Genomic DNA, 25,984 nt, shown 5'->3' with positions numbered 1-25,984 from the left:
AGAAAGAACCAATTCTTCCCCCTCCCAAATAGTACCAAAGAATCCTTGACTTCTAGAAGGCTAGGGCCCTATTCAGAATTCATGAGAGAAACCCTAGCTGGTCTAGGTCATGGTCATTAATTTCCTTTGCTCTCTACAAGATACAGCACAGTTCTGGCCAATGAGAAAGAAGCAAAAGTCTGAAAAGCAAAAACCTCCCACCCTGCCTGGAATGAAGACGCACGGGCAGAGGTACAGCACCCACCCTACAACCATGAGGACAAAGGACCACAAATAAGAAAGGCAAATGAAAGCTCTACATGGAATCCATGACTGGATGAAGCTGTTGTTCCCCCCAACAGCTGACCTCTGTCTGGATTTCTTGTAGCCCTAAGGAAAACAAGCCTTTGTTTACTAAGGGCTCTGGTTTCAGGACTTCGGTTTTTCAATAAAAGAAATCGTTTCTAGTGGATACATATACAGGTCTCCTCTGTTTTCCTTAAGAAAGCACACAGCCTGCAGGATGTCTGGCATATTTGGTGGCCAACTACTGTCACTTCCAATTCCTCCTGGCTTGTCCACCTTAAGATTTCTCTGTTCTTCCTCAAAACACATGTTGGGGGTGGGGGTGGTGAGGGTATGTGTGTGTGTGTGTGTGTGTGTGTGTGTGTGTGCACACACGTGCACGTGTGTGTGTGTATATGTAAAAAGCAACCTCACCAGATAACAGACTTCAAATTCAACACCTAGTATTTCTTTCTCCACCCTCAAACTCAAAAGAATTCCTCCCTCAGTTACAAATGTTTTCTTGGGGATGCCATTGCCTGAAAGCCTTGAAATATTCTATTGTCCTCAACTGTTACTAGTCGGTGGTTTCAAAATAAATATTATAACAAATAATTTGAAAGTCTGCTGTTTCAGAGAAAAGTAAGAAAACTAACTCTAAAAAGAAAAATAAAATGGGCTGGAGAGATGGCTCAGCGTTTGAGAGCACTGGCTGCTCTTGCAAAGGTCCTGAGTTCAACTCCCAGCACCCACATGGTGGCTCACAACCATCTGTAATGGGATTTGATTCGCTCTTCTGGTGTGCAGGAAGATAGACACTCATATATATTAAATAAACAAATAAATATTTTTAAAAGCACCAAAAGATCAATGAAGATTGAGTCATATTGCATAATCACTTGGTTTTTAAAAAATCAGACTTAAATAATAAAGAGAGGGACAGATGGGGCGTTTTGTCCATACTAACACCACTTTAAATCCTTCTGTATACAAAGCGATCAAAATTATTTGTTTGTTCAGTTGGTTTGGATTTTGAGACGGTCTTGCTAACTTGCTCCTTACTGAAAAATCTTGTCTCCATGTCCCCCCTGCTGAGTTTGGGGGCCTGTACCACCACACCTGGGCTAATGATCTAACTTAATAGAACATGTAAAGTAATGTTAAAGCTGGGTATTCTCGGTTGCAGGGCGAGATTTTTCTGACCTGGACCGTGTGCTATGTCATGACCTTTTGCTGCTGCTGATCTTTAATCTGATTTATAACGGAAGGCTCATGTGGGAACTGATCTTGCATTTCATACACAAAAAGAGAAGATTAGCCACCAATTGAGCACATTTTCCTGAGGATTTCACAGAATGAATGAACTAGACACACTTTTCCTCCCAACACCAAGCCATCCAAAAACATTTCCTGATAATCAGAAAGGCATGAGTCAACAAATTGGGTGGTTTAAGTGCAATTCAGGCAACGAGCAGGCTTTTTTCTTTTCTTTCAGTTTTTGACAAATCTGACACAACTTTAAAAGCTGCAAACAAAACACAGGTTGGTTGCAGACGATAGACTTACCTTGGAAATAATTAACGGTTCTCCATGCTCCAGGCCACCTTTCAGGGTGAAGCCCCAGGGAGCCCCTCCCTCTAGGAGCGCTTCCAGATAAACGTATCTCTCCTTGGGGGTCCTGCTGGGGTTTGGAGTGGCGCTAGGCTCCTCCAAGTTCTCGGGGGTCCTCATCGCGCCAGACACATGGTCAAGTCGGCTTCCGTTTAAAGTGTCTGACCCAGATGGAGGCGAGCGGAGCTCCCCTGCTGGGTTAGACCGTCCTGCAAGCTACCGGCAGGCCGGGAGAAACACAGTCCGGGGAGGCGAAGCTCCCGGCTCTCCGGAGATGCTTCTCCCACTACACCCTCTGGAATTCGGGGCTCTCGCAGAAGTCCCCAGTGGGGTCTACCCACAGCGTTCGCACCGACGTCCTCCAGGGTTCCCGCAGACTGCTTTCGGCTCGCACACGCGCCAAAGCCTTGTCTGTGTTTCTGTTTTTTTAACCGAGAACAGTAAAAAAGCCTTTCACCCGGGTCTGGGAAGAAAGCGACAGAGCCGCAAAGGAATACCTTTTTTTTTTTTTTTTTTTTTTTTTTTTTTTGATTGATCACCAACCCTTTCTTCCTGAGCGAGTGGAATTTACCATGACAATAGCGTCCGCCCTCCGCAGAAGCTGCATTTAAAGAAAGCAGGCGCTAGCGGTGCTCCTGTTGCCCTCGGAATTTTCGATCCTGTCCCCCGGGCAGGGGGCGGAGGGCTGTGCGAAAACTTTGTACTCATTTTTGTCAGGCATTTAGTTTAACGTTTGCTTCTCGGGTTGGAGGAGGTTTGCAAGAGGAAAAGACATGGGTTAGAGCGCGGAAATTCTTAGTGTCTGGAGGAAGTCACCCTCAAATCTCAGCGAGGCAATGCGCTTCTTTTCTTTGGCATTTTCAGCGATGGTGGGTCCCTCTGCAGCGGCCCGGGGTGAGAGTGCGGGGTGGCAGAGGAGCGAGCTCTGGAGAATTCAGCCACAAAGACCTGGCAATCAGAGGCGGCCTACAGCGGACAACAACGAGGAAACTTAAAATGCAGTGCAGACGGCTAGAAATAGTTACCAGAAGAGCCCCGCCTCTCACTAATTAAAGCAGAACTTCAGGCAAGCGTTGGTATTTTGAAAATCCCTCCAGGCACTTCTGCTGCTGGGCCGCCGAGCCTGAGAAGCTGCGCCTAAGCAGGTTGGGCGAACTTTCAAGTGTCAAGGGCTTTATTGATTTCATTAGCAGAGAATACCACATGCAGCATAAGATCAGCTTCTCCAGACAAACTGCTTTGCTATGCAAAATGAGGAAGGCGTTTTCTGCCTTTAACTGTGGTCTACCCCAAGATTACTTGATACCTGCTGTTAAGTACTAGGCACCCTTGGCTCGATGTTACTCTGGGTTGTCAGTGTAACTTTGTAATAATACTGTATAGCATATAACACTTAACATTGCTTTCCAATCAGAGTTTGAGCGGCTATTTGTCCTGCCCAGAATTCGCTGAGATTATTGGAACAAATCAGAATTCTTTTCAAGGGATATGCTTACCCAAAGTTTTTCTACTTAATGAGATGAATTTTATTTTTTGGAACTTCAGTTTAAAATTATAGAAATGCGATAAAAATTTGATGTCAGCGTTTTTATTTATAAATAATAAAACGTAGATACTACAGAGCAAATAAAACTGGGATTGGGACAGTGTAATATTGAGCCATCTGAACAGCTCACACACTGGACAAGCCTAACTACTAGGGCTCGGTTCCAAGAGCCTTCATAAAAAGCCAAATGCAGGGGTGCCCATCTGGAATCCCAACACCCCTACATCTAGAGGGGAGGCTCAGGCAGGAGAATGGCCTGGAGGTTTCATGTCCACAAAGCCTAGAGTAGACAGCCCAGCCCCAGAAACAACAGAAGACCCCACATCAAGGTGAACAGCTAGAACTCAATCCCCAAAATTATCTTCTGCACACCATGATACAAGTGCGTTCAAACTCATGCATGCATACACCCACATCATACATACACATGCACACACTCACAATAAATAAATACATGGGCTACAACAACCGTGATGCTAAGGCTGGCGTGGGGTGTGTGTGTGTGTGTGTGTGTGTGTGTGTGTGTGTGTGTAGCTCAGTTGTTAGCGTGCTTGCTTGGTGTACAAGAAGCTCTACTTAGCAGCACATCAGCAGCATCTGAAGGTCAAGGTCGTAAGGTTCGGGGTAGCCGGGGCACACGAGACCCTACTAAAAAAAGCTAACATTTAATATATAAGCACAGGGCCTGCATTGTTTTATTTGAGTAATAGCTCTGCCCAAAGGGCCCAATGCCGGGGAAAAATATCATTTTTATATAATGATAATCTTCTAATGGAAACATGGGAATGCCAAATGAAAGTAGTAAATGCAAATTGATCCTTAGGGGTAACGTAGGCTGTTTTTTATTGATTCTTCTGTTTGCAGCTTAACTTGTAAACAAAGAATAAAAGGAAATCTGGGCCTGGTGGTGAGTGTTCGTAGTCCCACCTAAGCTGGAGGCTGAGGCTGGAGAATCATGAGTTCTAAGAGTTCAACCTTTGTAACATAGCAATAAATATTATGTCTCAAAAAGAAAAAATAGGGCTGGAGAGATGGCTTAGTGGTTAAGAGCACTGACTGCTCTTCCAGAGGTTCTGAGTTCAAATCCCAGCAACCACATGGTGGCTCACAGCCATCTATAATGAGATCTGATGCCCTCTTCTGGTGTGTCTGAAGACAGCTACAGTGTACTTATATATAAGAAATAAATCTTTTAAAAAGAAAAAGAAAAAATAGTAGGGTGGGCTCAATAGGTTAAGCACTGCTGTGCAAGTGAGTTCTAACACCCAGAACCCTTGTAAAAGCCAGCCACAGTGGTACCATGTCCGTGACCCCTGTTTTCCCACTGGAAGACCGAAGATGGTGATGGAGAACCCGGAAGCAAGTAAGTCAGCTAGGAAGCTTACAGGTCAACTAGTCGATTGTATGAAGCAGGGACCCCATCTCTAGCTAGGTAGTAGGCAAGTAGTAACATGTTGTTCTCTGACCTCCACATGTGCCCTATGGCATGAGTATCCTGAAGGTGCACACGAGCACACACACACATGTACACAATACACACACATGTATACACACATACACACATGCACACACATGTACACACACCTACACATACATGTACGCACGTACACACACACATACACACATGTACACACATACATATACATACATGTACATGCACATACACACATGTAAACACACAAGTACACTCATACACACACATGTACACACACGTACATATACACACACATGTACACACATGTACACACATGCACATGTACACATGTACACACATGCACACACATGTACACACACCTACACATACATGTACACACACGTACACACACGCACGTACATACATACATACACACATGTACGCACATACATATACATACATGTACATGCACATACACACATGTAAACACACAAGTACACTCATACACACACATACACACATGTACACACACGTACATATATACACACACATGTACACATGCACACGTACACACATGTACACATACACACGTACACACATGTACACGTACATACACACACATGTACACATACACACACATTGTAATATGTCCTTTCCCTCTAGGTTTTTCAGGGTCTTCCTTCCCGTTGTCATTTTGGTATGACATTTTGGTATGGGAGTAACTTGACCTGACAGCCATGGTGTGCCTGTGAAGGTCAGAAGACAGACAACTAATGGGAGTGTCTCAGGGGTCAAACTCAGGTTGTGTTATCAGGTTTGAAGGCAAGAACCGTAACCATCTCTAACCCCATAATACTGACAAACCATTCCAAGTTGAATCTCTGCTATGTGCAGCGGAACCCACCTAGCTCTTTCCTGATTTGGAAGAGAGGTCTCAGAAGAAAAATGTCACCATCTCTTTTCTGATTTCTGCTGTATCCCCATCCTTCTGCCTCTTATTTAGACTTGCCTGTACTTTAGTAATAAAAATTCATAACAGACACACCCCCATCAGATGGCAACTGCACTTCGAGTATATATTTGACAAATTCTGCATCCACAGAGGAGAAATATAATCCCAACGCCTTGCTCCCCACCTAGCATCCCCACACTCAATTCTTTCAAATGCCAGTATAGTATCTTTCTATTTTTACTAACATTTCTTTCCTCTTCGTTCTTTTTTTGGGGGGGGGTTTGGGGGGTACGTGTGTCAGGGAGACAGGGTCTTGCACACACTCCACGACAAAAGCTCTGCCTTCAAGCCACAGCTCCTATTTTTGCTGGCGTCTCTAATACGATTTATTAATTCATTAATTAATTTATTTTTGTTTTGTTGAGACACGGTCTCACTATGTAGCTAGCCCTAGCTGGCATGGAGGATGTAATGTAGACCAGGCGGGCCACAGACTCACGGAGGTCCAGTTGCTTCTGCCTCCCTCATGCAGCGCTTCCAATTCATTTTCAAAGCGTTGAATTTGGGGTTTGTTTTTAACTGCTCACGAACGTCTCTGAAAATGAAGCCACGGTGACATCTAGTGGTGCTTCTGGGTCACTAATTTATTAACGTACAAGGTTGAAAAAATTATTTAGTCTTTGAATGCTTCTGAACAATCTAAAACAAACAAAATCCATTTTGTTTTAAAGTTTGCCCATCTCTCTAGGCAATATTTCATAGACAAAAAGAGTCACCTCTTCATGGGTCTTGTTAAGATCCCCTTACGGAGCCGGCATCTCCTTGCCTACAATGACCAGGAAGTAGTTTACACATTGCCCCTGAAAGCAGGTACTTGGGAAAGGCATGAAGGCACGAAAGCTAGTTTATTCCAACAGGATCTCCATGCTAGAACTTTCCCTGAAGCACAGAACCTTATAGAATGCTATGTTGGCTACTTCCCCATAACTGGGGTTCAGTAAGAATCAAGGAGGGGAACAGTGAACAGACAATGTACAGCACCTGCTCCACGGGCCACGGGTGTAAGACCCGTGTCACAATAAGCATAGCACAGGTAACCAAAATCTTTCAGAAAGGATCGACAGTGACTGTCACTGCGACAGTGGTTTTAGAGGCACACATCTGCCACAACTCACGGGCGGGTTCACTGGAAGGAGTTGCGGTTTATTCAAAGGGAAATCTGCCTCACTAATGTTAAATTTTAAGAAGCCAGCTGAGCCTTGTGGTGCACACCTGTCATCCCAGCATAGTTGCAGAAGCAGGAGTGTTGTCAAGGACAGCTGAGCTACATATGACATTCCAGGCCACTCTGGGCTATGTAGGGACACTCTTGTCTCAAAAAGCAAGCAACAACAATAGCAGACAGGGAGGCGAGCACACATACTTATTATACAAGGATTTCGAGGATCCCAGGAACAAATGAGTGAATAACGAAATGCAACATATACACAGGATGAAGCATTCTTTAGCCTTAAAAACAATGAAATTCTCTGGGCGTGGTGGAGCACACCTGTAGTCCTAGCATTTGGAAGGTGGAGGCCGGAGGACGAGGAATTCAAGGTCATCCTTGCCTATATAGTGAGTTTGAGGTCAGCCTGGTCTATGCAAGACCATGTCTCAGAACAAAACAAAGCAAAAGGAGTGAAATGCATTTGCAGAAATAAACCTTCAAAATACACTAAGGAAGCCAGACACATCAAAGCAGACACTGGGGCCGGAGAGATGGCTCACCAGTTAGGAGTACTTACTGCTTTTCCAGAGGACCCAAGGTCAGTTCTCCGCACCAGTATGGTGGCTCACAACCACCTGTGAGGTGAGTTGGAGGGGGTTCAATGCCATTTTCTGGCCCCAAGGGTGCAGTCACACATGAAGTACACATACGATCGCACAAGAAAAACACTTGTACAAATAACATAAACACACCTTTAAAAAAAAAAAGCTCTATTTATTTATACTATGAGCAGTGCCTACAGCAAACAGGGCCATAGACACCGAAACTAGAATGATGGTTGCTGGGGTTGGAGAAACTGGAGTTTAACAGGCACTGGGTTTCAGCGGGGGAAGAACAAAGCTTCAGAGAGGGCGGTTATGGTGGGTGCACACAGCTATGCGCTTAAAAAGAAAGAAGCAGAAGAGTGAGCGAGCTAATCGCCACTTACAGCCAAAAATGCCCAATATGGAGCCATGGGCTGGTGAGACAGCATAACTCGTAAATGTACATGATGCGTAAATGTACGCACAGCCACATCTGACTGACTGGCTTCAATACCTGGAATATACGTGGTGGAAGGCAGGAGCCAAGGCCTGCAAGATGCCCTCTGACCGCCACACAGACAAATAAATGTAATTTTAAAAAAGGTTTAAATGACCATTTTATGTATATTTTTAAATTTTTTTTTAAGAAATTCATTTTTATTTATATGAGTACTCTGTAGCTGTCTTCCGACACACCAGAAGAGGGCACCAGATCTCATCACAGATGGTGGTGAGCCACCATGTGGTTTCTGGGAGTTGAACTCAGGACCTCTGCAAGAGCAGTCAGTGCTCTTAACCACTGAGCCATCTCTTATGTATATGTATATGTATACTTTTAAAAGACAGCATTGTTGGAGCTGGAATATATATATATATGAATGAGTGTGTGTGTGATATGTGATATATATATATATATGGGATATATATAATATATTATATATACATTTAAAATACTGTTTCAAACAACTGTTGCATTAAAATGTGCAAAAAACAACTGTGGGATCATGGGATATATATTTACATCTCATATGTGGCTGTGTGTTTTGCAGCATTTTCCTAGCATTTGTGTTTGGAATATGATTCCTAACACAATAGGAAAACAAGATTAATACACAGTAGCAGGGCTGGAGAGATAACTCAGCGGTTAAGAGCACTGGCTGCTCTTGTAATGAAATGGAATTCAAATCCCAGCACCTGTGACGGTTCATGGCTGCCTGTGACTCCAGTCCCAGGGAATACAATACCCTCTTTTTACCTCTTTTACCTCCATGGTCTAAAGACATGCATACAGGGAAGACGCCCATACACATAGCATTTTAAAAATGTGAAACAACAACAGAAAAGAACTACAGGACATGATACTGTTCCTCACTCATACCACCAACATTTGTGCAATAATGAATGTACTTAAGGAATGAATGGCTGCTTAAGGAATTCTGGACCCCTTCCTTGATCTTTTAGCTCTCCGTTTTAAAAAGCAAGGAGGTATTGTTTTTATTCAATTCTTTAAAAAATACAGTAAAGCGGGGCTGGGAAAATGGCTCAGACTGCCATTGGAGTTTGGGTCCTCAGCATCCACATCTTTAACAGCTTGGGGAGACAGACAGAAAGCTCTCTGGGTCTTGCTGGTGGGTCAGTCTAGCCAATTGATGAGCTCCAGGCTCAGTAAGAGACCCTATCTCAAGAACTGGGGTGGGACCTGCAGTATGGCTCACCTGGGAAAGGGACTTGCTTGGCAAGTTTGACTACCTATGTTTGTCCAAAGAACCTATGCAAAAAGGCAGAGGAAGAGCTCTCTGAGGAAGACACCCCACACTGACCCCTGGGCTCCACTTGCACCCCTACTGTATTAATGCTCTCTAGAGGAACAGAACCAACAGAGTGAATTATAGTTAAGAACGGCTTTATTAGCTTGCCTTTCACAGTAAGGTCTGTATCCCTCTGAAAATGCTCAAAACCCAGTAGCTATTCAGTGCATGAGGCTGGGTGCCTTAGCAGTCTTAGGCTGGCACAGGCAGCTTGGGGAGCTCCTGGTCATCAGTCCACATGGGAAGGCTGAAGAAACTGGGTTCCGATGGTAACAAAAGATGGTGGGGAAACCACAAACCCATCTTTGGAAGGTTTCCCTCCCACTCCCAACTGGGCTGGAACCCACATTTAGGCTGAGTCTTCCTACATCACATTGCCCCAATCAAGAGAAAAAATTTTATTCCGGGTACAAACCCAAAATGAGATACCAATAAAAGTCACCTGTTAGGCAATTAAAATGTTTTCATGCCCTAAGAACACACTTATGTTTTGATAAAGATAAAAATGTTTAAACTAATTGGAATTTGTTTTCAGTCTAGTCACAGAGGTTAGCCACTTAATGTTCTGCTTAAGGTTTATGGTTTAATTTCCTGACACTATAATCCTGATGTCTCCGACGCAGTAAATGGTATGATAAAAGTCTTTAATGGTGCTTCATAAACTGTTACAATGTGTAACTGTATTACATAAAAGTGTTTGATATTTATAGTTAATTGATACACTGTATATTTGTTGTTGTAGTCTACTTAACCTTGATAGTTAACAGAATTCAACATCACAAAGCAGGAGTTGATCTACACATTTCTTTAAGAGCATTGTCTAAGGCAGAAGGATCTCAAGTTTGTGGTCAGCATGGGCAACGTGTAGAGTCTCTGTCTTCAAAACCACAACAAACCCTACAGGTTGTATCTCTCATCTTCCGCCTCTTTGGAACTCTTTCATTGGAATGGTAACTTGAACAGCACGCAGGAGTCTCAGTGTACGATCTCAAGCTGATAAATTCCACGTTAAGAGTTAACAATAGAGTAACCGAAGCACGGAGGAGGAAACAGCTCTCCGGAAGCAGAAAGGTCGACTACCCTGAGAATTCGTCTGAACCTGGAAAAACAGTCTCAGTCTGGACGAAGGTGCAAGTTAAAAGCACAGGCTAATCACAGGCAGGCTGCAAAATGCAAGTAATTCTGAATGTTAGCTTGAACAGGCAGGAGAGTAGGGGGAGCGGACTGTTCGGGTGTCAGCCTGCCCCTTCCTCAGCGTGCAGGTAACAGAGATTTACCTTTTGGTAGCTGGGAGGATCTTTGTGGAGCCTCTGTGCGAAGGACAGCAGAGTGAGGCTAGGAGCGGGGCTGCTGGGCAGTAGGGAAAAGAGAAAAGTGGCTTGCCCAGTCTGCCTGGTTGCCTTGGGTCGGGAAGAGGACGTAGGAGTCCAGGGGCGTGGTCTTGCGACCTGCTCCGCCCCTCTCACGGCCCGCCTTCTCCCTCACGCCCCTCTCCTTCAAGCCCCGCCCCTCTTCTACAGCCTCAACCTTCCTGCCCCTCTCCTGCCCCGCCCTTCTCCTCACGCCCCGCCCCTCACACGGTGTCCTATCTCGTGCCTCAAGCTCCCCGCTCCTCTCTCACGCCCCGCCCTACCCTCACGCCCCGCCCTTCCCACGCCCCGCCCTTCTCCCGCTAGATTCCTTGAGGCCAACTGTCAGGCAGCAGCTGTCCAGGAGCTCGAGGCCTCGTGAGGCTGCGCTGCGTAGAAGCGGTCGCGCGGGCCGCGGCCTCGGGGCACAGTGGGAGCCGGCAGGGTCGCACAGGTGCGGCCGCGGCCCCCGCGGACATGCGGCGGGTCTCTTAGGACGAGGTGTTGTTAGCAGGTATGGGGACAGAGTGCGCCTCGAGGGACAGGGCAGGGTCGTTCTCTTGAAGACCAGGATCGGCTCCTGTTGTTCTGGAACTTTCCACGGCCTTGTTTCCAGGTGGTAGCAGCCTAATGACTTTGTATGGCTGTTTTAGGAGAGTTCTCGAGGGACGGTGGCGGGAAAACTGGGCTCTGTGACTGCGGCGTCAGTTGCAGAATTCCTTGGGCCCAACAAGCCTGCTCCCTGCTCACCTTTTCCGGCCTGGCTCCTTGGAACTTCTGGAAGAGATGGGAAGACGTGGGGACAGACAGTGGGGTCTCGGGCTGTCACCAGTATTCCTTCCCACATAAGACTGTTTAACGCCGTGATAATCCGCCTGTTGATAATCCGCTTCGGGTCCTAGATTTTCCCCCTCAGCAACAGACTCCTTCCTTCCCCACAATACTGAAGAAGTCCCCACTCGAGCTGTCCTAGACATTGTTCCTGTTAAATGTCAGGTTGGCTTTAGGGTCATGGGAATGCAGAAGACAAGTGATGTGGACTGATAACTACATAAGAATAAAGGTCCAGAGTTTTGAATCTTTCCAGAGGGAGAGTTGGACGGACTGCTAATGTGTGTACATACAATCCACGGGAGTGGGAAAGGTGAGGCAGAGATCTGAAATGCCCACCTCTGTGCCACATTTATTATTTTTTTCAAGATGTGTTTTTATTTTATCTTAATTTAGTGTTTTGCCTGCCTGTGTGTAAGAGCACTATGTGAGTGCCTTTTGGTGGCTAGAAGAGGGTGTAGGATCCCCAGGAACTGGAGTTACAGAACGTTTTGACAGCCATGTGGGTGCTGGGAACTGAACACTGGACCCATTATAAGAGCAGCAAGTGCTCTTAAGGCCTAGCCATCATCCCAGTACCATTTTTTAAATTTTGATACAGTTACCTATTCATTTTAGTTTAGTGTAAAATAGATTTCTCGTCATAGTGCTATTTACCCTCTAAATGTAGTGGTTAAATTTTAATTTGATGTATATATACAAAGCCTGTGCATGCTGTTTTAGTTTTGGGGTTGACTCTGTTCTCCTGTATTAGAGTGAACCACTTTAAGACTCTAAAATCTAAAGCTGGTATGGTGGTACACACCTTGAATTCTAGCACTCAGAAGGCAGAGGCAGGCAGATCTCTGTGAGGTCTACATAGAGAGCTCCAGGCCAGCCAGGGCTATGTAGAGAGACCCAGACGCAAAAACCAAAACCAAACCTAAAGTATCTATTTAAAAGGGAAGTTTTCTAAACCACCAGTCTCCAGAGTGCGTGTGCTAACTCTGTGACATAAGAACCTAAATAACCTCCACTTAAAAAATTAGCTCCTTATATCTGGAGCCTGGAAATGTTTTGGAAAAAAGGTTTTTGAATATGTGATTTAAATCAAATATTTGTTTTTAAATTTTAGATTTATTTTTGTGTGTGAGTGTTTGGCCTGCATGTATTTATGTATGCCATATTAGTGTCTGATTCTCACAGAGGTCAGAAAAGGGCATCAGATTCCCTGGAACTACATACGTGATGGTTGTACACCATCATGTGGGTGCTGGGAACCAAACCCAGGCCCTCTGCAAAAGCAATCAGTGCTCTTAAGGATGTAACCATCTTTCCAGCCTCAAAGTCAACGATCTCGAAAGGGAGGGATTATCATAAATTATCTGTTTGCCCTCAATGTAACTCATAGATTATAGAGAAGCAGAAGGAGGTGGGGAAGGAGGTAAGACTACAAAGACAGAGACTGGAGTGATGGGGATAAATTCAGGTATGGTGGTGATCAACATAGATACAAAATGGATTTGAGGAGGTTGGAGCCTGCCCATGTCTTGGCTTTTAAGCTCTTGGAGACTGATACTGAACTATCACCTCCAGAATCACAAAAGAAGAGATATTTGTTGTTTCTAGCTGCTATGTTTGTGGTAATTTGTTACAGTCACTATGGACACTGAACATACAGCAATGCACCTAAGTCACACATTTCACCAGGCTAATCTCCAAAGTCATGTTTTAACTGAAAATTTTAAAATTATACTTTTATTTTCATTAGTGTTTCTCTTTCCCCAGTATAAGTTCACAAGGCAGAACCTTGGTTGGCATTGATCTAAGACAGCTCTATCCTTGGTAGTAAAAGAAATTCTATTTATGTAAACTATCCAAGTGCCATTAACAATAATTGTTATCAAATGCTTGCTCTTTTTGAGGCTTTGTGCAAAATGTTTCATGTGCATGTGGTGGTTTGAATAGGTTTAGCTCTCATAGATTCATGTATTTGAATGCCTGGCCACAGGGAGTGGCACTATTAGAAGGTGTGGCCTTGTCGGAGTAGGTGTGATCTTATTGGAGGAGGTATGGCCTTGTTGGAGGAAGTGCATCACTGTGCAGGTGGGCTTTGAGACCTCCTATGCTCAAGTTCTGTCCAATGTGAAACTTGAGTCTCCTCCTGGCTGCCTTAGAATCAAGATGTAGAACCCTTGGCTCCTTCAGCACCATGTCTGCCTGCATGCTGCCATGCTTCCTGCCATGATGATAATGGATAAAACTTCTGAAACTGTTAGCCTGCCCCACCTAAATGTGTGCCTTTAAAAAAGTTGCCTTGGTCATGGTGTCTCCAGAGCAATACAACTCTTAACTAAGACAGTACAGGAATTACTTACTTGAAGCCTATCAGTTTATACATGAGAAGAGAAACTAAACTATATTTGTGTTCCAAGCACACCAACTAGATTGTTTATTTAAAGAGGCATTTCCTTTCTCTTATTAGCACATCAATTTTCAAGATGATAGGATCAAACATGGTATTGAACCTCTCTGTACCCTCTAAACCAAAGCCTAGAAGTTGTTAGGGAAGAAAGGAAGAATGAAAAGACCAACGCAGATAGAAGACCTTGAGGAGTTTGATACTCAGGGCATAACAAGAGGGACTTGCATTAGAGCACGGTTTTCAGCTAGGGAAGAGGGACTTAGGCCAGATGAGAAGGGCTTTGCCCACTAGTCCTGGAGCAAGATAGGAAAATGACATTGCTTTTAAGGGAAACAAGGAATACCTTTTAAGATATTTTATAGTGGGTCTGATGAGAACATTAAAAAATTAATAGAACTAAAGTTAGATCATTAAAGAATTCTTGCCCCAGTGACTTGCCACATCTAATGTATTTTTACTGAGCTCTACTGTGTGACAGAGATAGACCCAGCCAAATGCACTGATCAGTTAGTTGTATGTGCTGGTTAGACAGTTGGAGAATAGCGGAGGATACTAGCAGGTCTGACTCAGGAAGTGACGGTCATCACATCAACGCTAAGAACTCGGAACAGCAGGTTTAGTGGACTGATGAGAGCAGATTTAATAGATTTAATGAAATTGCAAAGACATACGTAGGGACGATTAGTACAATGAAATGCATTAAAATTTATCCAAGATGACTTACTGGAAGCAGATCCATCCTCTTTTTGCGTTTGCTCGTAACTAAAATTAGCCATCAAAAGTGCCTTTTTGTGAGTTTTCTGTAGGAAATCATGGGATGTTAGAAATTTTAGAGATGAACTAGTCAAATGCTTTCCCAGATGAGGTCATCAGGTAGCCATTGTCATCTCAGGAGGCTCCCAAGCTTGAACACTGCAGAGAAGCCCATGATGTGTACACTTGGGACTTGGGTTTGTAGAAAGCCCAGTACTTACATGAAAGGAGAGAACTGACTCCACAAAGTTGTCCTATGACTTCAGCACACATGCCATGGTACACACATGTCTCTGCTATCACAAACATATACAAATAATAAAGAAATAAACTTGTCTTGTTATATACGAGTATTTCAAAATGTTAAATGTTAAAAATTTTATAAATTGAACTTTTGGGGAACAGTAAATTTTAGTCAATGAAATATAGTAATAAGCAAATTTCGTTTTTCAGGTATTAATAGAAGTAACTGAAAATAAGAATATCCAGAAATTAAGGTATCTCTTATTCTACTAATTATCAGTAACAGTTTTGAACTTGATGAGTAGCTAACCTGGAATATCTAAATATAAAAGCAACGAGGGCTTTGTATCTGTGGTTTCCAGACTGTTTAGTGGAGCTCTGTTTTCATGGATGACTCTCATAGACCTGAGAAAGGTTTTGGTAGCTAGGGCTGAGAATAGTTCCTAGCTTCAGATGGTTAGAAAAGGTTTGAAAAGCTCAGTGGTCATCTCATTAGTGTAGATGGAAATTGAAGTTCAGAGCTAGAAGCTATGTCTGTTCTCTAATAGTTATGCAATAGTTATGAAGCTTTCTCAGTCTAGGTTATGTGCTCTTCAGTATTAAAGACTGTCTGGGATATACTGATGACATTTGATCCGCAGAGCCAACTTCTGTATTATATTACAGTAGCCCTGTGTTTATATTTAGCTAAACCAGGTTGTTTCTACTTTTTTGTGTGTTCATGAACTTACATAAAGCTTGTATCTTCTTTCTGAATAAATAGAAAGATAAAATCATTTATTATGGGACAGTAAGTTGCTGTACACAACCCAAATTATAAAGATGCATTCCAATTCATGTTATTACTACACTACTAGGTAGTACTGTATGCATATAATTGAGGCAGATCCTGTGAGAGGGCTTACACATGAGTTCTTTCAGTTAACCTTTGCTCTTGTGAAGTGTGCACACCACTTCCACATCATAATCTGACAGATGTCAAAGGTTGGTCTCATGATTACAGAGGTAATGCTTCCTGGATGACAACTGCTAGGGGGAAAGCATGTGATTAAGAATAAAATGCAGATCAGTATGATGTTAACACGCAATTCTTAATTAAATAAATCCTCTGGCAGTAAGTGCTGTTCAATATTGCTCTCCTTATACCTTCACTCTGCCCTTCAGGGAGTGAACACCAACCCTGTGAAATTCCCAGTCTTAAGTTTCTGTAGAAGAAAGAATGGTAAGTATGAATCATTAGTTGATAAATCTGGGGACCTGGATAGACCTACTTTTAAGTAACACAGCCAAACAAAATAGGACTTAACTGTAAATCATTTTGCCCTGGAGACAGTCTATTGTAGTTGGGTTCACCTTAATAAGAGTTCACATAAACAAGAGTCCTAAGGAAAGGAGTGGAGATGGAGACTGGAGTTGAAGGAGGAGTAAGAGCTCAGAAGATGCTCTAAGCACTTCAGCTCGGCTGTACCAAAACCTACAGACATCTTCAAAAGGCCTTTGTATGTGGGGTGTGATTTCCAGGACTTTTCTGCAACCTTCCAACCCTGACTGCCTTTGTCAGTTTTAAGGCTCTTTTCAGTGTGAACATATGCATAAATTTAAATGATGCAGAAGTGTTTGTAGTAGACAATTACAAGGCAGTCCCAGAACAAGCCACTCAGATTTGAAGTAGACCCTGGTAGGTCTGGGGATGTAGCTCAGTGACAATGACAGAGAGCTTGTCTTATGTGTACCGTGCTCCCCAGTACCACAAAAATAAAGAAAGAAATAAAAATAAAGGCACTCATACTACAAATTTCTGGGGGAAAAAAGACTTGTAAGTTCATGTTATGATCCTCAAATTATCCAAGTGCAGAGCTCAACAATTTTATGGTTTCTTGAAGAAAAAAAAATCCTTCGATTCCAGAAGTCCTCAATGATCTTGCAAACTTGTGCCTAAAAATAGAGTATTTCAGTTTTGTGGGTTTTTTTTTTTTTTCTTCTTTTTCCTCGGGGCTGGGGACCGAACCCAGGACCTTGCGCTTCCTAGGCAAGCGCTCTACCACTGAGCCAAATCCCCAACCCCGAGTATTTCAGTTTTAATGGAAGTGTTGCAAGGTGGAGGAATATTGAATCACTGATAAGCATATGGTCATTCCCAAATAGTGCAAACTGAATTGCAGGGAGCTTTTGGTTTTGGGTGTTTTGTTTTGCTTTGTTTTATACAGACTTCATTATTTTAAAGTTCACAAAATAACTCACAGCCATGCCAAATAGAGGCCCCAAGCACCTTTGTAAAACAATGGCTGCTGTAAAGTGAGAATACCCCAACCCTATGCTATAGTCCTTACTTTGGGGGTGGGAGGCTGTGCGGTACAGGGTTCAATCCAGGACCTTGTATTTGCCAAGCAGGCACACTACTCACTGAACTAACTTTTCCATACTTTTTTATTGGGGGAACAGGGATGGGGGTATGGCCTGTATCTGAGTCTGTGAGCTTTAGTGTAGCCCACAGAAAGAGTCTCCATTTGGCACAAGTGCCATTCAGTAGAAGGCATGGAGCCCTGCACACCTACCTGCTGTAGTGCTGGCTCCACAGGGCCTCAGTATGCCTGCCGGGCTAGCAAGCCACCAGCCTGCTATAGTCCCAGCCCTCAGAGAAGTGTTGTGTGTGGGCCGGTTTGTATGTCCGTCAGTGAGAGGTGCAGTCTCCTCAAACTTAGGTCACAACTGCTGTCTGGCTGAAATTCTGTCATCTGCTGGTTACATTCTGTATTGTCTGAAATTAGTAGGTAGGCATCTTATATTTGCTGTCTATTTGGTATCTTGTCTTGACTTTTTATTATAAAATTATTTTGTCTTTGTGAGGGTGTATATACTTGCTTGAGAATGTTTACTTTGGAATTTCATGGAATAATTTTCTTTGGCTTCACATCTGCCATTTGGCGGAGGAGACTTGACCAGCAGAAAAGTCTTTGCACATTCTCTTACTTCTGTGTGCATTCTGTATGGAGATGGTCTGCTTTTGTTCCTTCTCTTTCAGAGAGCCCCCCACCCCACCCCCGGGCTGTGCATGCACTCTTCCTGTGTAACTTGTGTGGTAATGGTGGGGTGGGAGGTATAGAGGGAAGCTCCAGTGTCATCTGTTTTGTTCCTGCTGGGTCCTTAATTTCCCCTCTTCCATTCTCTCTTCCCTTTAGCCTATTGTCTTCAGGAAAGCTGCCTCTTTTAAATATAATCCTCCTCACACTGCTGCTGAGGCTGATAGCCATACTCAGGGCCCATGTGGGCTCCGTGTCTTGGCGTCTGCTGTTTCACTGGCTCTGAGTGTAGTCGTCTGCACTGGCTTTGGCTCACCTCTGGTTTGCTGCTCCCATTTCTCCACAGCAGTGGTTCACGGCAGAGCTGGGGAACTGCCTGGGAGGGCTAACTCCTCTATTTCTAGCTAGATCTTTGAAGGTATTCTGTCTTTAAAGCACTGACAGTGTGGAACACACATAGTTTTATTGGTTTCCATCTTGATTTTATGCTTGTTTGAGTAAAAATAAGAAATTTTGAATTAGGCTACCACCATTATTTTCCAAAGTTAGAAGCAACCTCTTGAACAAATGTAAAACTATAAATACTATTTAACATCAAATACATTTTTCAGCTTTTATTAATGACATCTAATTTGCTGATTTGAGGCTTTTGTTAGGGAGATAATTTTGATTATTTAGCAATATAGTTTTATAAGACATTGAAAGAATAACTGTCCCAGTCAGATCACTAGTTACCATAATAAGTAAAGTATTAATCTTTAAATTTTAGTTTCTCTTTAGTAACCCTTTGAAGGCTGGGCATGATGGAACACACTTGTAATCCCAGCACCTACGAAGAAGTCACAGGCAGATCTCTGTGCTTCAAGGCTAGCCTTGTGTACATGGTGAATTATAAGCCAGCCAAGGATACTTGTTTTGTCTAGGTGACCCTGTCCAGACAAAAGTAACAAGAACTCCTTTGGTCTTAAAGTCAAGTTTTACAGTAAGATTTGACTTGCACATTAGTTTTATGTAACAATAAGGTATTTCTGTATTCATAATTATTTTCTAGAGGACAGTGTCAAAAGCATTAACCAAGCCTGTTCCTGCTTCCCTATACGCCTTTTCAATAAGATCGTAACGAAGAGTGAATGCTTTATCTTTCATAGACAAGAACTGAATGATCCTAACAGGGAAGTAAGTGCTCACATCCCTAAGAAGAGGTAGAAAATAGTTAACATGGAATCAAAAACTTGTGAATCAAAAAAGGAAGATCTTTTATCAAGTGGCATCATATCCAAAGGAGGTATGCATCTTTTCTAAAACAAAAACGGGGGTGGCGGGGAGGATCCAGATTAAACAATCTTCATAATAACCACCTTAGGTCCTATTTAGTGTGCTTTGTTTTTAACTGCAAGGCACAGAACTTAGCTGTGAGTGTCTACCATTTATAATTCTGTCTTTGAGTGAGAGATTACCTAGCTCTGTAACTGAGCATGTCTGGTTTTGACATGTGTCCATTATCTTTTTTATATAAACGTTTCTGTGCTGAGGTGATGCTACGGCTTCCCTCATACCTTCGTCTCCTCCAGGGCTCCTTGGTTAAACTCAGCTCATGTCAGATCGTCTCGCTTTAGGTACAGCGTCATTCTTACTAACATTGACCCCCTGGTGGCCTAACAAGATCCTAGGTTCACAACTTCTTGACCACTAACGTTTTGTTTGTTTGTTTGTTTGTTTGTTTGTTAAGATTTGCTTTACTTGTACGAGTGTTTTTCCTACTGGTATGTTTATGCACCCCATGTGTGCTTGGCGCCCTCTGAGATCAGAAGAGGGTATCCGATCTGATGGATCTGGAGTTCCAGATGGTTGTGAACCACCATTTGGGTCCTGGGAACCAAACCTGGATCCTGTGCAAAATCAAGAAGTGCTTTAATTCCCGAGCCCTCCAGCCCCTTCCTCGCCCTATGCACACATCTTATTAGCAAGCGCTGGCCCTCTGTGATCAGTCTCCTGCCTCAGCCCTCTGCTGTATTATTGCTATGGAGCCCCTATTTTCCTGCCTAATGAGTCATCACTGCCCAGCCTTAGCCTTTCAGTTCTAACACTGAAGCGTCTTAGATTCACACTTGGAAATCCTGTAGGTCCAGAGTGCGGTGTAGGTAATGATACAACTGTGTTACTTTAAAGTGTCTCAGGTGATCCTGATGTACAAGAGCTGTACAGACTCTGCTATACTCCTGAACCAGCTCTCTCTGTGGGCGTGCCAGTGCCCCTGCCCCTGTACCTTCTGCATTCTCACAGCACCCAGACGCTTAGACGGCTACCTAATACCTCCATTTTTGTTGAGCTGCTAGAGGGCTTTTGCTATGGATCTCTTACCAGTCTGCCACTTAGTAGTCATGGTCTCCTACCTCAGCAGCGTCCTGATGCCTCTGAGAAATATTTCCCATGACCAGGTCTCTTCCCAATTTCAAAGCTGTACCATGCTAAGTGATTCACACTCCAAAGGATGACCACCAGGCCCTCACGGTCTCTATTTCATCCTTGGATGTGGCAGCAGCGTCGCTCCTGCCCAGGACTTCCCAGCTGTCCACTCTTGAGTGCCCTGTCTCTTGTGTTCTCCAGACTGGTTGGTTGTCACTCCTAAAACTTGAAGTCTCTTTAGTTCCTAGGTCACACGGTTACCCTCTCCCAAGCCTGTCTCCTATTCATTCTCCTGTGTTCTTGGTGCTCTCAGCTGTACTTCATTTCCTGGTCTCCCATGAGGCCTGTGCTCCTTCAGGGTTCGTTAGAGGAACCCCTACAATAGTGTTTGCCTCACAGTTATTTATGACTAATGAATTCTCTAATATTTAGGTTCTTCAAGCCCGTTTTTTGTAACATCTACTCATGGTGCAATAATTGAAAACACGTCTTCAGCTGGGACTTTAACACAAATTCCCTTTTTTCCTAAATATGAAGTGGAACTTGATTCTCCTAGAAAGTCCACCTCTTACCCTGGAAAAGAGCACATTGAACGTGTTTTGGAAGAATATTCACAACAAGTTAAAGATTTGCAGAGAAGACTGAACGAAGTGAGTTGCGTTCTCCTCTATCTAGCCCCTGGCCCATTAGGACAGGAGGCATGTTGTCTTGAAATAAAACTTAACCCCCTAAAAGAAAACACCAGTCATGGGTCCATCAGCTAAACCTGTTAGTATGATCTCTCCTTTCTGTTGGGCTAATGAGACGTTTACATGCCATTTTCTTTCTGGTAATAATAATGTCTTAGGTTCACGATATAATTTCAGTAAAATCCAAATGCTTTAAAATGTTATAATTAATTATATTGATCTGCTGTTAATAATTGGTTTGGGCCTGCTGTCCTGCTATTACCATACCTGACTTCTCTTTGCAAACAGTGGTAGAAAGGATTTTACATGTCTGTACATACCGATGGTTAAATAGATTTCAGAAGTATTGGCTAAAAACGTAAGTGGACCTCATCTAGAATCAAACTGTGTATTAAGTCCCAGTGGTCTGCTTCGTAAAAGCCAGACGTCTTACTACCATATACTTCATGTCAGTCTCGCTCAGTACCCGTTCTCTGTACGTCCCCTCTGCCCCAGCATCGCTGTCCAATAGCATGCTACCCTTCCTCATCAGACTAGATGAAGACTGTAGAGGAGCCCACACTCTTATTAAAGATGTGAAAAATTATGTGCCTTTTTATTATACACATGGCACACAAAAGTAAATAAACAAACCAGGGCTCTCTCAAAGGAGTTCATAATTTTGGTGGTGAGCCAGTTGTGTAAACAAGTAGTGGTGAGACCTTGTGATAAACACAGTGCTAAGACATAGAGACAGAGGAAACAGACACACTTATAGAGAAAAGAAACAGTAATTGGGCTGGCAAGATGGCTCAGTGGGGAGGAGTGCTAATGCATAAGCCTGACCACCTGAATTCAAACCCTTCCTTCAAATAAGGGAGGGAGGGAGGGAGGCAGGCAGGCCTAATTTATTTTCTATGTCTAATTTATTGCCTATAATCTCCTGGTAGAGTATGTCCCAGTAAAATCAGTAATACAGCACTGTTTGGCCACTTGTAATATTTACCCAACAGTGCTGTTGTTATAACCCTATGAACAGAAGCATGCTAGGTACCAGATATGTAAAGATGGCCAAAAAGGGTCCACGAGGGAAAGGTAGCAGAGATGATGTGTGACAGTGTGTGTGTGTGTGTGTGTGTGTGTGTGTGTGTGTGTGTGTGTGTGTGTTCCGGAAGCCCTGTGAGTATGTACAGTGAATGATGACACCACGACCAGCTGTAGGGAGGCAGATCAACTTTACTTGGGGTGATTCAAGGCTTATATAATTTTGGGGATAGGGGTCAGAATATACAGGATAGGCAAAGGCTGATGGCTTTCAGTACTGAAATGCCTCAACATGGAAAAGCATTTCAGGAATCTCCGGTGCTAGCTGAACAAGTTCTTAAGGTAGAAAGGAAGTTTCTACCAAGTTCCTTAACCAAAGCTCCATGACATTCCCCAGGTAGAGGTGTGTGTGTGTGTGTGTGTGTGTGTGTGTGTGTGTGTGTGTGTGTAGGGGTGGGGTGGGGAGGATTGAGCTCCCCGGAAAAGGGCAGACAAAGTAGGAGGGGAGCTCTGCCCTTGAAGGGATTCCTCCATTAGCGCCCAGGTCAGGAGACTATCTAGACAATGGTAGACTTCGACCTTAGTTAGCAGAGTTTTCCCACAGATGGGAAAGACACGGTCCCATACTTGTAGTCTTGTGATTGAAATATTAAAAGTAGGAGAGACTATTGTGAGGGTTAAAGATGGGATGAATGGTGATGTGAAGCCTGGTGTGGTGATACTTGGGCTTTCTTTTCCAGCTTGACTTGGCAGCATTTGACACAATAACGTGTGTGTGCTCTGATAGATAGTGTCAGGCATCAGCCTGGAGCCTCATGCACACTAGGCAACCTGGCTTAACCTTCCTTTCCTTCCCTTCCCTTCCCTTCCCCTCCCTTCTCTCCCCTTCCCTTCCCTTCCCTTCCTTCCTTCCTTCCCTTCCTCCTTCCTTCTTTCTTGCCTTCCTTCCTTTTTCTCCTCCATGCCTGTCTCCATACTTGCTCTGTAGACCAGGATGGCCCCAAACTCAGAGATCTGCCTGGTCCCCCCTCCGCCCCCCCGCCCAGGCACACCACTGTTTGTGACTGTGATCTTCCTGTGTGGAAGTGGAGTCTGCAAGCGCATGCTCCTGACGCTACATTACCTTTGCTTCTTTTAGATCTTTATCTTTTCTGTTTGCTTGATTTTAGTCTCTATTTTTGTATTTTAGAATCTTTTCATTTTCAGTGGTTTTTGTTTTTCATTCAGACTCAAAAATGAGGTAATAAAATGAGGTAAAAGAGTTTTTTATTATACACTCGTCGTTAGCTGTCAGTAGAAAGATGCTTCAGGGCCTGGCTTTGGAAATTTCTGAATTTTTCTGTTGTTAAATACCTTCAGAGTTTTGGTTTTCTATTTTAAAAGTCTGTTTACTTGTAGTCTAAATGTGAAGATGATTTGCCTGCATGGTGTGTATGTGCACAGTGTACATGCAGTACTCACAGAGGCCAAAGGAAGGCATCAGATCCCCTGGAACTGGAGGTATAGATGGCTGTCAGCTGCCACGAGGGTGCTGGGAATCAAACCTTCAGTGTCCTCTGCAGCAGTAGCCAGTCCTAACCACAGAACCATCTCACCAGCTTTAGAGTTTTAGATGGTAGTGGCTTTTGCAAAGCATTTAATTAGGTTGAAGGTAAAGTTTTCTTTATACATAATTTCAACCAGTTTTCCAATTTTAAGGGACAAAACATTTTCCCATTTTTACTTTGAGCTGGAAAACAGATTTGTTTCAGAAAATGGACCAAAAAAGATGAAGCCAGGGAAACTTGTTGGTGTTTTCTACTTATCTAGGTGAGAAATTATTCACTGGGCTCTGAGCTACAACAGTGAAGGAGGAAGGTTTTATATGCATAACAATAAATTAATAAATAACACATAGCCCTTGGAAATTATTGTCTATAGGATCTATAGTTTGATGGTTTAATATCTCTATATATAGATAGATTAATTTGTGTGTATTTTTCCTTTCAGAGCAATGAATTACATGAAAAACAAAAATTTTACTTAAGACAGTCAGTCATTGATTTGCAAACAAAACTTCAAGAAATGCAAATGGAGAGAGATGCTATGGCTGACATCAGGTGGGTTTGTCACCTGAGCTCCTCCTCCTTCTCCAGCAGTGCCAGAGCTGGAACCAGGCTCTGGGCTTCATAGACAAGGGAGATGGTAGTCAGTGAGAATCATCCCAGCCCAGGAACTGTTTTATGGTTTCCTTCCTCACGCTGGTGTAGTCCCACATACTTGTAATCTCAGCACTCGGGTGGTGAGATAGGAAGATGCTGTGAGTTCAAGGCCAGCCTGGGATCTACAGCAGAATTCTGTATAATTTTTTTTCTACTCCTTGTAGTAAAATTGAGCTTTATCAATGTTATTTCTTTTCTTTCATTCATTTTCTAGGCGAAGGGAGAGTCAGTCCCAGGAGGAGGTACGAAATCAGCTTCAGAATACAGTTCATGAGCTTGAAGCTGCCAAGTCCCTTAAGGAGGACATGCTGAAGGACAGCAGCACACAGATAGAGCAGCTACGAAAGCTGATGCTTAGTCATGAAGGCGTGCTTCAAGACATCCGATCGGTCTTAGTTGACTTTGAAGAAGCCTCAGGCAAGAAAATATGTGAACACGACAGCATGTCTACCATGCACTTCCGCAGCCTGGGCTCAGCTATTAGTAAAATCCTAAGAGAATTAGACACAGAGATCTCTTTTCTTAAAGGGAGGATCTTTCCAGTAAGTGGTGAGAACACTGCTTTATATTACAATGCATTGAGAGATAGTTTGTGAACTCCTTAGAAATAAGCCAAGTCTTCATTTTTTGTTCTCTGAAATGATACACAATGCTCTCTCCTGATAGAAAACTAGCTATTTTGTCTGTACAGCTTAATGGAAGTATAGTCAGTGTGCAGGTGCTATAAAATACAGGCATAGAGCTTCATTTAGTATTATTTCTATGTTTAGCTCCCTAATGCATTCCTATCTTAGAAACTCTGCCTTTTCTAAGCTTTAAAATTACCAACACCCAAATTAATATCTCTGTTTTAAAACCAGGTAGAGGATCAGCTTGAAACCCTGAAGTCTGAATCACAGAATAAAATAGAACTATTACTTCAACAACATCAGGATCGGTAGGTGTCTGACTGAAACAAAAACTTACAGGGACACTGTATTCTAGTTGTAGTCTCTCACCTGCAGTTCCAAAGTCTATAAACTCAGAGGTAACTCAACAACAAAAATAGCCTTAATGACCTGTAGCAAATTTAGTTTTTTCTGACACCTTAAAGCTGTAAGGAAGGCTTTATTTAAGCCTACAGCACTGTAAGTTTTGCTACAGGGGAATAAAATGAGTTCAGCTCCCAACACAATAAGGACAAGTGGAGATTTCCAATGAGAAAGAAAGTGAGGGCTTTGGTGGATTGACCATTACTCACATAGGCTTGGTGAGTCTTCCTAAAGGTAGGCTGAGGAGATAGATTTTCAAGCTCAAGGCTAACTAAGCAACTTAATCACCTCTCGACAACTAACCAGACAGCAAGAATGAGACTATTCTTGTCGTGGTTGGCCTGGCAGAGTCTAGGCAGAAGAGCCTAAGTTGATTTGTCAGTTACCTGTTGGTTAGTTAAATGAAGCATTTAATACTCTGTGACTTAGTGTGCGTATTTGTAAGCTTGTAGTCATCATGTGTTTGATTGATAGGACCCTTTCCTTTATCTCCCTGGAGATATGGCATATAGTATTCATATTGTATAACGTATTACTCACAGTACTCAAGGTTTATGAAACAGGATCTCAATATGTCATCCAGGCTGGCCTTGGATTCCTGTATTCCAGGGACCTTCCTGCTTCACATTCTGTTTTATGATTTTA

At 43.2% G+C, this 25,984-nt stretch overlaps 2 protein-coding genes across 2 annotated transcripts in view; one reads left to right on the top strand and one right to left on the bottom strand.

The window, feature by feature from the left end:
- Positions 1 to 2,027, bottom strand: part of LOC116912653 (protein Shroom3-like) — a 96,280-nt gene extending 94,253 nt beyond the window's left edge. Inside the window, exon 1 of the mRNA XM_032916773.1 lies at positions 1,831 to 2,027. Coding sequence (XP_032772664.1) covers positions 1,831 to 1,995 — 165 coding nt within the window. The 5' untranslated portion in view covers positions 1,996 to 2,027. The remainder of the gene's footprint in view (positions 1 to 1,830) is intronic.
- A 17,116-nt stretch (positions 2,028 to 19,143) lies between these two features.
- Ccdc158 (coiled-coil domain containing 158) overlaps positions 19,144 to 25,984 on the top strand; it is a 50,212-nt gene continuing 43,371 nt past the window's right edge. The window contains exons 1-5 of the mRNA XM_032916667.1: positions 19,144 to 19,274; positions 20,828 to 21,045; positions 24,097 to 24,206; positions 24,523 to 24,850; positions 25,169 to 25,245. Coding sequence (XP_032772558.1) covers positions 19,208 to 19,274; positions 20,828 to 21,045; positions 24,097 to 24,206; positions 24,523 to 24,850; positions 25,169 to 25,245 — 800 coding nt within the window. The 5' untranslated portion in view covers positions 19,144 to 19,207. The remainder of the gene's footprint in view (positions 19,275 to 20,827; positions 21,046 to 24,096; positions 24,207 to 24,522; positions 24,851 to 25,168; positions 25,246 to 25,984) is intronic.

This window comes from Rattus rattus, chromosome 11 (genome assembly GCF_011064425.1).
Source record: "Rattus rattus isolate New Zealand chromosome 11, Rrattus_CSIRO_v1, whole genome shotgun sequence".
In the NCBI taxonomy this organism is placed as follows: domain Eukaryota; kingdom Metazoa; phylum Chordata; class Mammalia; order Rodentia; family Muridae; genus Rattus; species Rattus rattus.
This window is presented reverse-complemented; position numbering and strand designations above follow the sequence as displayed.